This window comes from Epinephelus moara, chromosome 18 (genome assembly GCF_006386435.1).
Source record: "Epinephelus moara isolate mb chromosome 18, YSFRI_EMoa_1.0, whole genome shotgun sequence".
Lineage (NCBI taxonomy): Eukaryota > Metazoa > Chordata > Actinopteri > Perciformes > Serranidae > Epinephelus > Epinephelus moara.
In genome coordinates, this window is record NC_065523.1 from 15,022,502 (window position 1) to 15,032,199 (window position 9,698).

The 9,698-nt window shown below is 37.2% G+C and overlaps 1 protein-coding gene across 5 annotated transcripts in view; it reads right to left on the reverse strand.

The window, feature by feature from the left end:
• Window positions 1-2,911: 2,911 nt before the first annotated feature.
• LOC126405894 (MAGUK p55 subfamily member 3-like) overlaps window positions 2,912-9,698 on the reverse strand; it is a 46,038-nt gene continuing 39,251 nt past the window's right edge. For 4 of the 5 annotated variants that reach the window (XM_050069911.1, XM_050069912.1, XM_050069913.1 and 1 more), the window contains 5 exons: window positions 8,491-8,646; window positions 8,236-8,316; window positions 7,864-8,147; window positions 7,484-7,612; window positions 2,912-5,200 (listed from right to left, as the gene is read on the reverse strand). In XM_050069911.1, coding sequence (XP_049925868.1) covers window positions 5,021-5,200; window positions 7,484-7,612; window positions 7,864-8,147; window positions 8,236-8,316; window positions 8,491-8,646 — 830 coding nt within the window. In that variant the 3' untranslated portion in view covers window positions 2,912-5,020. The remainder of the gene's footprint in view (window positions 5,201-7,483; window positions 7,613-7,863; window positions 8,148-8,235; window positions 8,317-8,490; window positions 8,647-9,698) is intronic. The other variant, XM_050069914.1, reaches the window with a different exon arrangement.

Genomic DNA, 9,698 nt, shown 5'->3' on the forward strand with positions numbered 1-9,698 from the left:
TGTCAACAAATGTCATAGTATAGCATGTCAAAAATGTCATAGTATAGTATGTCATAAAAAATCGCATACTATAGTGTGTCAAAAAACGTCATTGTATGATGTCAAGTAATGTCATAGTATAGCATGTCAAAAAAAGTCAGGATAGTATGTCAAAAAAATGTCATAGTGTAGTATGTCATAAAAAATGTCATACTATAGCATATAAAGAAATGTCATAGTATAGTATATCATAAAAAATGTCATAGTATAGCATGTCAAAAAAAGTCAGGATAGTATAGTATGTCATAAAAAATGTCATACTATAGCATGTAAAGAAATGTCATAGTATAGTATGTCATAAAAAATGTCATAGTATAGCATGTCAAAAAAATGTCATAGTATAGTGTGTAAAAAAATGTCATTGTATGATGTCAAGAAATGTCATAGTCTAGTATGTCATAAAAAATGTCATTGTATAGTGTGTCAAGAAATGTTATAGTATGTCCAAAAAATGCCATAGTATAGTATGTCATAAAAAATGTCGTAGTATAGTTTGTCAAAAAAATGCCATAGTATAGTATGTTATAAAAAATGTCATAATATAGTATGTCAAAAAGTCATAGTATAGCATGTCACAAAAAATGTCATAGTATAGTTTGTCAAAAAAATGCCATAGTATAGTATGTCCAAAAAATGCCATAGTATAGTATGTCATAAAAAATGTCATAGTATAGTATGTCAAAAAAATGTCATAGTATAGTATGTTATAAAAAATGTCATAATATAGTGTGTCAAAAAGTCATAGTATAGAATGTCACAAAAAATGTCATAGTATAGTTTGTCAAAAAAATGCCATATTATAGTATGTCAAAAAAATGCCATAGTATAGTATGTCATAAAAAATGTCGTAGTATAGTTTGTCAAAAAAATGTCATAGTATAGTATGTGAAAAAAAATGTCATTGTATGGTATGTAAAAAAAAATGTCATCGTATAGTATGTTATAAAATATGTCATAATATAGTATGTCAAAAAGTCATAGTATACAATGTCACAAAAAATGTCATAGTATAGTATGTCAAAAAAATGTCATAGTATAGTATGTCAAAAATGTCATTGTATGATGTCAACAAATGTCATAGTATAGTATGTAAACAAAAATGTCATAGTATAGTATGTCAAAAAAATGTCATAGTATAGTATGTCAAAAATGTCATTGTATGATGTCAACAAATGTCATAGTATAGTAAAATGTCATTGTATGATGTCAACAAATGTCATAGTATAGTATGTAAACAAAAATGTCATAGTATAGTATGTCAAAAAAATGTCATACTATAGTGTGTCAAAAAATGTCATTGTATGATGTCAAGAAATGTCATAGTATAGCATGTCAAAAAAAGTCATAATATAGTATGTCAAAAAATGTCATAGTACAGTATGTCAAAAAAATGTCATAGTATAGCATGTCAAAAAAATGTCATAGTATAGTATGTCAAAAAAATGTCATAGTATAGTATGTTATAAAAAATGTCATAAGATAGTATGTAAAAAAAAATGTCATTCTATGGAATGTCAAAAAATGTCATAATTTGTCAAAAAATGCCATAGTATAGTATGTCAAAAAAAATGTCATAGTCTAGTATGTCTAAAAAATGTCATTGTATGGTATGTCAAAAAATGTCATAGTATAGTTTGTCAAAAAATGCCATAGTATAATATGTTATAAAAAATGTCATATTATAGTTCGTCATAAAAAAGTCATAGTATAGTGTGTCAAAAAAATGTCATAGTTAAGTGTGTTAAAAAATGTCATAGTATAGTATGTCATGAAAAATGTCATAGTTAAGTGTGTTTAAAAAATGTCATAGTATAGTATGTCATGAAAAATGTCATAGTATAGTGTGTTCAAAAAAATATCAAAAATAGGTCATGGTATAGTGTTTTATAAAAATGTTATAGTATAGTATGTCAAAAAAAAGTCACAGTACAGTGTGTCATAAACAATGTCAGTAAAAATGTCATAGTATTGCATGTCAATAAAAATGTCATGGTATAGTATGTCATAAACAAAATGTCATAGTATAGTGTGTCATAAAAAATGCTATAGTATAGTGCATTAAATAATGTCATAGCATAGTATGTTATAAAAAATGTAATAGTATAGTATGTCATAAAAATGTAATAGTAGTGTGTGCTAAAAAATATAACTGTATAGTATGTCATAAATTATGTAATTGTATAGTTTGTCAGTAAAATGTCAGTACAGTGTGTTAAAAAATGTCATAACATAGTATGTTATAAAAAACACAATAGTAGCGTGTGCTAAAAAATATCATAGTATAGTATGTCATAAATTATGTAATTGTATATTGTTATTAAAATGTCTTCGTATAGTTTGTCATAAAAATGTCATAGTGTAGTGTGTCATAAAAAAAATTAATAGTATAGTATGTCATAAAAAGTAATAGTAGTGTGTGCTAAAAAAAATTCATAGTATAGTATGTCATAAATTATGTAATAGTATATTTTGTTAAAAAAAAGAGCCATAAAATATGTGATAGTACAATATGTTTTTGTCAAGGTCATAGTAGTATAGTAAGTTAGTTTTAAAAACATCATTGGATAGTATGTAATGAAAAATGTTATAGTATAATACATTATGAGAAAAAGTCATCCTATGGTATGTCATCATAATTTTTTGCAGTGTTATATGCTATAACAAATTTATTGTATAGTATATTATAAATAGTCATAAAAATACAACAGTGTTTAAAAATGCATTAAAAATGTCATAATATAGTATGTTATTGAAAAAATGTGTCAGTGTATAGACATAATATTCCTCTGAAGTAATGTACATTTTTTCTTGAGCTAATCTCATTCAAACAATGATGAAGCGGACACAAGCTCAAGATTCAAGCTTAGTTTTAGAGGCATTTAAATGAACTCCACTGAAGCCAAGAACAGCTGTAAGGTAAACACACACACATCAATGTCAGAGGAAACTGCAGGCTTTCATAGGCAGAGGAGCAAACACTGTATTGCAAACACTAAAAAAAGAATTATTCTGGTCAGATACCAAACATTTGACTCAGCTAGCTTTATTATGGCACTTTGTACAGGTCACATTACAACTCAACATTCTGGGTTTCTTGGTTCATACAGAACATGAAGAGATCAAGAGAACATTGCATGTTTAGAAAAATAACCAAGGATCTGGAAGCAGCTTCATTTTAACTGCACACATACAGTGTAGGAGTGATAGGTTCTGCCTATGTGAACATTTGGTGGCTGTAATAGTTTCTCCTCTCCATGCTGTCTGCGAAAAGCTCCTTTCCTAAGCAATTTCAGTATAAAGCGATGAGGGACAAAATCCTTCCTCTGTCTAACATTTAGTGAAGTTCAGCTGAGGTGTCAGCAGTCTGAGTTAGCTATGTGTTTCCCTTTCAAAGTTAGTACAAACTTTTTGTTTGGCCAGCCTTTGCAGAGGGACAGTAACTTTGGAACCAACCGACTTGATTTGGCTCACTTGGCTTCAGCCCTGTATAAGCTTGGGCTTAACTTCTGAATGCATTTGTACATGGAATGAGGACTGTGGATTTAGTCCCCCATCACTTTCATTACACTTGTGTTAGGATGGGATGTTTGCACACCCAGTAGAGAGACAAGGAACAGTTACTACAACCAAGAACTCTGTCAATGTACATATGGGGCATGTTAACCAACACTCAAAACTTTGTCTGCCCTCACAAAAGAAAAGACAAGATGAAGTCCTTTCAATTAAGAAGCTGCAAGCAGAGAATATTTGGCATTTATGCTTGATAAATTAATTAACCAACAGTTACTAATAATTATCTGTTAATCAATTTATCGTCAAATTGTTTCAATTCTGATTTGAAATCAGTGGATATGAGGTCTCTCGTCTCCAAACCATTTCTGACATCAATAAAGCAAAACCCTGATTATCAAAGAAAACAGACATCTAGTACCTGCCTCTTCTTCAGCAGTCAAAAATACAGATATGTGCAAGGAAACTGTACAAAACCCATTCCTGTACGTAAAAGGAGCATCTCAGGTTGGTGTACGTAAACATACATTGTGACATCCATCCACACATACTTTGTGCACGGCGTTATTCTACACACAAACAGATGTGGGTTCCAAGGGATCAAAGGTAAACAGGTTGCATTGAAGTGCTACGAGATCTTTCGTTGGCACACGAGGAGTAAACATTTACAGTATTTACATCTGAGATTAAATAATCAGTTTTCATGCGTTTCCTAAAAACAAACTGAATCGTAGAAAATAAAGTTCTCACATTCCATTTGAATATTTTGTTTTGTGTGGAAATTATATTTAGCAAAAAGAACAAATGGCATTCACTTGACTTTACATGATTATTTCTCCTGTTCTGCTGAATGTATGCTTGGTTCTTATACTGTACAGGGTGCATGAGCAGTAAGAATTAACAGGAAGCATTCTGCGATTGGCATTGAGTTGAATAAAACTGTAAACCTAAAAAAACATGCTACTAAAGGTACTCCAACAAGAGTCACGATAAAGCTGACTGACTGAGCAATCCTCTGAGTGGGATCCCAAACCTGCCACACTCTAGTGAGCAACACAGCTAGAAAGAGTGACAGTGTGAGGAATAAAACACTTCTATAACTACAAACTTGCATCTGTCCTTTGTCTTTGACGTCGACGAATAAATTAAAACCGAACCTGAATAAATACGACTTGAAGTGACAGTAAGACTGTGATTTCTGGGCCAAGAGAGCTGTCGATCTGCTGCAATACCCCAGATAACGAGGTGTTCCTCTGGCATCATCCTCACCCTTTGGTGCCACAGTTGATGGCTGTCTGACCAGCCCTGCATCAGTCAGTTTAAGAGAGTTCAGCAGACTCCCAGGCTGGCCAGCAGGCCTGTTAGGGGGGCGGGGTGGGGGCGGGGATCAGCTCATTAGGGGAGGACCAGTGCAGGATTTGGGTGGGCTGGCTGTGAAGTTCTTCTGGAAGATGCAGGAGGGGAGGAAAGTTTAGGTCCGCACCCAGCTGATAGGCACCCAGAAGGACTCCCGCTCCAGCCTCTCCAGGATACCTCGCAGTTCTGCACAGGCACTGGCTGAGTCCTCCTTGATCAGGACCCGATCCACCAGGTGTCCATACTGCTGATCAATCTGAATGGCAGACTGACGCATCTCCTGGAGGTCTTCGTCCTGTTGCAGACAGCAAAATGAAATCATTTCAGTAAAAAGAGAGACACATACAGGAGCTAAACCAGCCCATTTCACAAAAACTAATCTTAACTACCAATGGTGGGAGAAGTATTCAGATCCTTTATGTAAGTAAAAGTAGCAGTACTACACTGTTTAATGTTCCACTAAAGGTAAAAGTCCTGCATTCAAAAACTTACTTAAAGGAAATGGCCACTTAAGAATGAAAATACAGACCGTACTTACTGACCCTCATGCCGACAAGAAGTCCAGTGTAGTTTTTTAATCCACAAAACTCGTTCGGGGTATCAGAGGATAACAGCTACACTTGAAGTGCATGGAACCCACATTTTGAAAATGTAATAAAACTCCGCTAACGCATTTCAAAAACGTCAGAACAGCTCGTAATCCAAGTGCCCTGAAGCATGCAAAATTGACTTGAAAAGACGTAATTTACTCACTTTACTCACTTTTATAGTAGTCTCGCTCACCAGACCTTTCTCAAGAAAAGAAAGGTCTGGCTGGGCTGACTCTCACTTTGAGATTGGAGAAAAAAACGCCCCAGCTGCTTGTATTTCTTTCAACCAATCACAATTGTTCTGGGCGGTGCCACAGCAACGGTGTGCTTGCAAAAATATTGCCGGGGGGAAACAGGTTTTGGTGTAACACGCCCACAAAAATATCACCTACAGGACGCGAACCATGGCAGAAAAATGGCTACATCCCTGCAAGATCAAACACTGCAAAAGTTAGTAAAGGACATGCTTAAACGGTTGAAAACTGCTACACAACCGGAGGTGGTAGGGCGGGACTTCAGTGGGTGGCTCGTTCCGCCCAATGAGAGGCTGATATGCAGCGAACTTCCGCCCACTCAGACTATGTTTATAGCATCATTTCTCACTGTGGTCAGTTAGCCTGTGCTGCAGGCGTGCTGTGTTTACATGGCAACTCGCGCAAGACTAGCTGATTGCTAGTGGTGGTGCTAGTTCTCGAGTCTCACGTGAGTTGCCATGTAAACACAGCATGCCTGCAGGGCAGGCTACCTGACCACAGTAAGAAATGATGCTATAAAAGTGGAATAAATTACGTCTTTTCAAGTCAATTTTGCATGCTGCGGCTTCAGGGCACTTGGATTACGACGGACGAGCCGTTCTGCCGTTTTTGAAATGCATTAGCGGAATTATATTACATTTTCAAAATGTGGGTTCCATGCACTTCAAGTGTAGCTGTTATTCTGGCTAGCTGTTATCCTCCAATACCCCGAACAAGTTTTGTGGATTAAAAAAGTTTAAAAGATTAAAAGTATGTAGGAATTATTTCCAAAATATATTTAAAGTATAAAAAGTACTCATTTTGGAGTAAAAGAGTAAGAAGAAGAAGAAGAAGAAGCTTATATGTTGACTAGACTGTCTAACCATGCCCTAGGACCAGTCTGGGGGGAGTTCTGGAATTATTTTGTATGGTCTGGGGGCCTTTTTTTGTTTTTGTATTTATTCCTTTTGTATATATATATATTTATATTTATATATTATTTTCACTGTCAGTTTTAATGTGCTTATTTATTCAAATGTAATTTTATTATTTTTGGTGGATTGAGACTGGTGCTGTACACCTTCTTGTACGGATCTCTATTATCCTGTTTGTATTATTTTTGTTAGTGAAGACTGAATGTCTCACTTGACATCTACCGTCATGTACCACCCTACCAAAAAACAAAAAAAATTTCAATTACAAAAAAAGAAGACAAAACTTTATTTATATAGCACATTTCAAACAATAAGGGCCTTATAAGCACTGAGTGCTTCTCATGAAAATAGACATCATACAATCATAAAATTGTAAAACCATAAATCATAAAATCAAGTAAAATACAATATGTAAAAAGAGTTGCAGCTGTGTGAAAAGTACACAACAGAAAAACTACACACACACACACACACACACATACACACACACTCTCACCTACTTCTGTATACATATAAGTTCACTGTTTATTTCTTATCTCTGTTCAGCTTTTTATGTCCTTGTTTTTAGCTGTATGTATATTGCTATATATTTGTCAAAGGTTTTTGGAACTGTGTGTAAGTGCTTTGAGAGCAACTTCAAACACACATAATTGGCCAGTAAAGCTGATACTTAATTGTCCGACTGCTCCCTTAAATAGTATACGATATTTACTGCTGCACAATGGATTAAGGAACATTAAGAACTGCAAAAAATAGATTTACTCCTTCTTAGCCACTGAAGTGAGACTCTATTATTGCCAAGAGAAAATTTAGGACTCACTGTAACGCGTCCATGCTCTCCCCCTCCTGGTGAAGTGGCAGCACTGCGGCGACGTCTGCTCTCAGGAACACGGGGTTTGACGAATATTACATAGGGCTTGAACTCTGCTGTCCGCAGCCTCTTCAGGGCCTGGAGTGATGGAGGATTTACATACAAGAGAGCAAACAGAGGTCAAGAATCAGACATGACAGGAGAGAGTTTACAGTGATACATCAGCCTCTCCACATAGACAGCAGAGCTGATGTGACTGCCTGCCCTCATGTACAATCTGCAAACTGCTGCTGCCTGCAGGATCTCTAGCTCATGATATGTTATGATAGTGTGATGCATTCGGATGTGCATTAAACAAGATCAGTCAGTGGTTGTAACATGACGCCTACCTCTGGCTGCACATCCACTATACACATCTTATTCTTTGCCTGTACAGAGCGGATAGCCTCTATACTCGTGCCGTACTGGTTCTCCTTGTATTCCCCGTGCTCTATGAATCTACGGAGAAACAACAAAACTTTCAGCAGGGTACAAATCACATAAAGACACAGAAGTGACACAGTCACAGTGTAAACATACTTGTTGTTTAAAGCATCTGCGTCAAATTGCTGTTTGGTGACAAAGTGGTACTCCACACCCTCCTTCTCATGAGGCTTCTTGGGCCTGGTGGTATCTGTGAGCACAGGAAAAAGGAATTTACTTGTATTTGTAGTGTAATGTGTGCTCATTGATAAGTTAAGCGTGTACAAAGTATGACTTACGTGGTACAGCCACTGCAAAACGATGTGGGTTTTCAGCAATCACCCGCTGTTTGAGTTCATTGATTCGTGCTCCCAGAGAACCTTTGCAAACAGATTGTGAGTTCAAGAAGAGATTAGAAAAGCAATAGTTAACTACAGTGTGTTGAAAAAGCTGTAAGAAATGGGTCATTGGTATGTTGCAACACATGCTCTGATCCACTAGGTGTCACTATCATCACAGGGGAACAGTTATATCTGTCAGTGGCTTAGTCTCACCAATCAGAACCACCAGACGCGGCCTCTCATTGGGCCTCTGCTGGTAGCGGGTCACCTCTTCATAAGTCAGGAAGTCAGGGTCTCCTGGATCAGAGCCCTCTCCGGAGGATCCTTGTCTATCCTTACGACTAAGCCGGAAACTCCTCCGTAAACCAGCTACATCAAGGTAGGGGTGGGAGGAAAGAAGGAGCAGAAATAAAAAAGTTCTTTTGTCAGATGTCAGGAAGCATGAAGTTATTTACACAAGATAACATAAGTACACTCACTTGCAGGTGTTATTTGCATTTAAAAAGTTCTTAGATAAGTGCAGTGAGCAAATGCAAAAGCAACGTTTCAAATAAGACCAACCCACTGATAATCATGCATTAAAAACCTTTGCAAATAGTGCACAGGGACGAAAATAGCTCACTCTTATCTGAAGTGTAAATACCTGATAGTATGAGATATTAGCTGAACTTAGAGCTAATTTGACGTCATGCTTCAACTAAACATTGTATTACATGCAGCTGATAGTAAACACATCAGGTGAAGCAGACTCTTTTATACAAAACATTCCTTAAATTCAGTTTTAAAAAGTGATTAAATCTCTTTCAGCAGTTCGAAACAGATCTCAGTGACCCAAAAATACACATCATTTTCCAACATTATGGTCCAAATAAGGCATGCTGCTTTGAAACGAGGCTACAGTGCTGAGGCAGGACAGACAGGACAGCCTGGCCCTGAGAAACACCACGTCAATAGCAGACTGCAAATCAGGGTCTCCCATGGCCAGGACTGTCTGTATCCCCCCGTCAGTGGTGTGTACCTGAGGGAATGAGCCGGGCACTGTACCTGAATAAAATTCCCAGGAAAACACCTGGCCACAGGAGGGCGCCACTGCTTTACACTTAGGAGAGACTATAACTGGCGTTAGAGCATCACACAACCCAGCCTCACACCTCCACACAGGGTGAACGAGCAGCAAACGTGCCTGGTTGAGTGTGCAATGCGTCCAACGCTTGCAGGGCCCTCATGAAGGGGTCGGGGAGGGTGTTTTGGGGAAGGGGAAAGCAGTACACTGACCACAGGACAGCAGCAGTTAGTTAGATGCAGGGCAGGAGGGGAGGGAGGCTTAGGAGGATCCAAACACTGCAAGGTGGGGGGGGGGGGGGGGGCGAGCGGAGGGATGGAGGGGAGGGTTTTACAGCTCCAAGCAGAGGCATGATAGG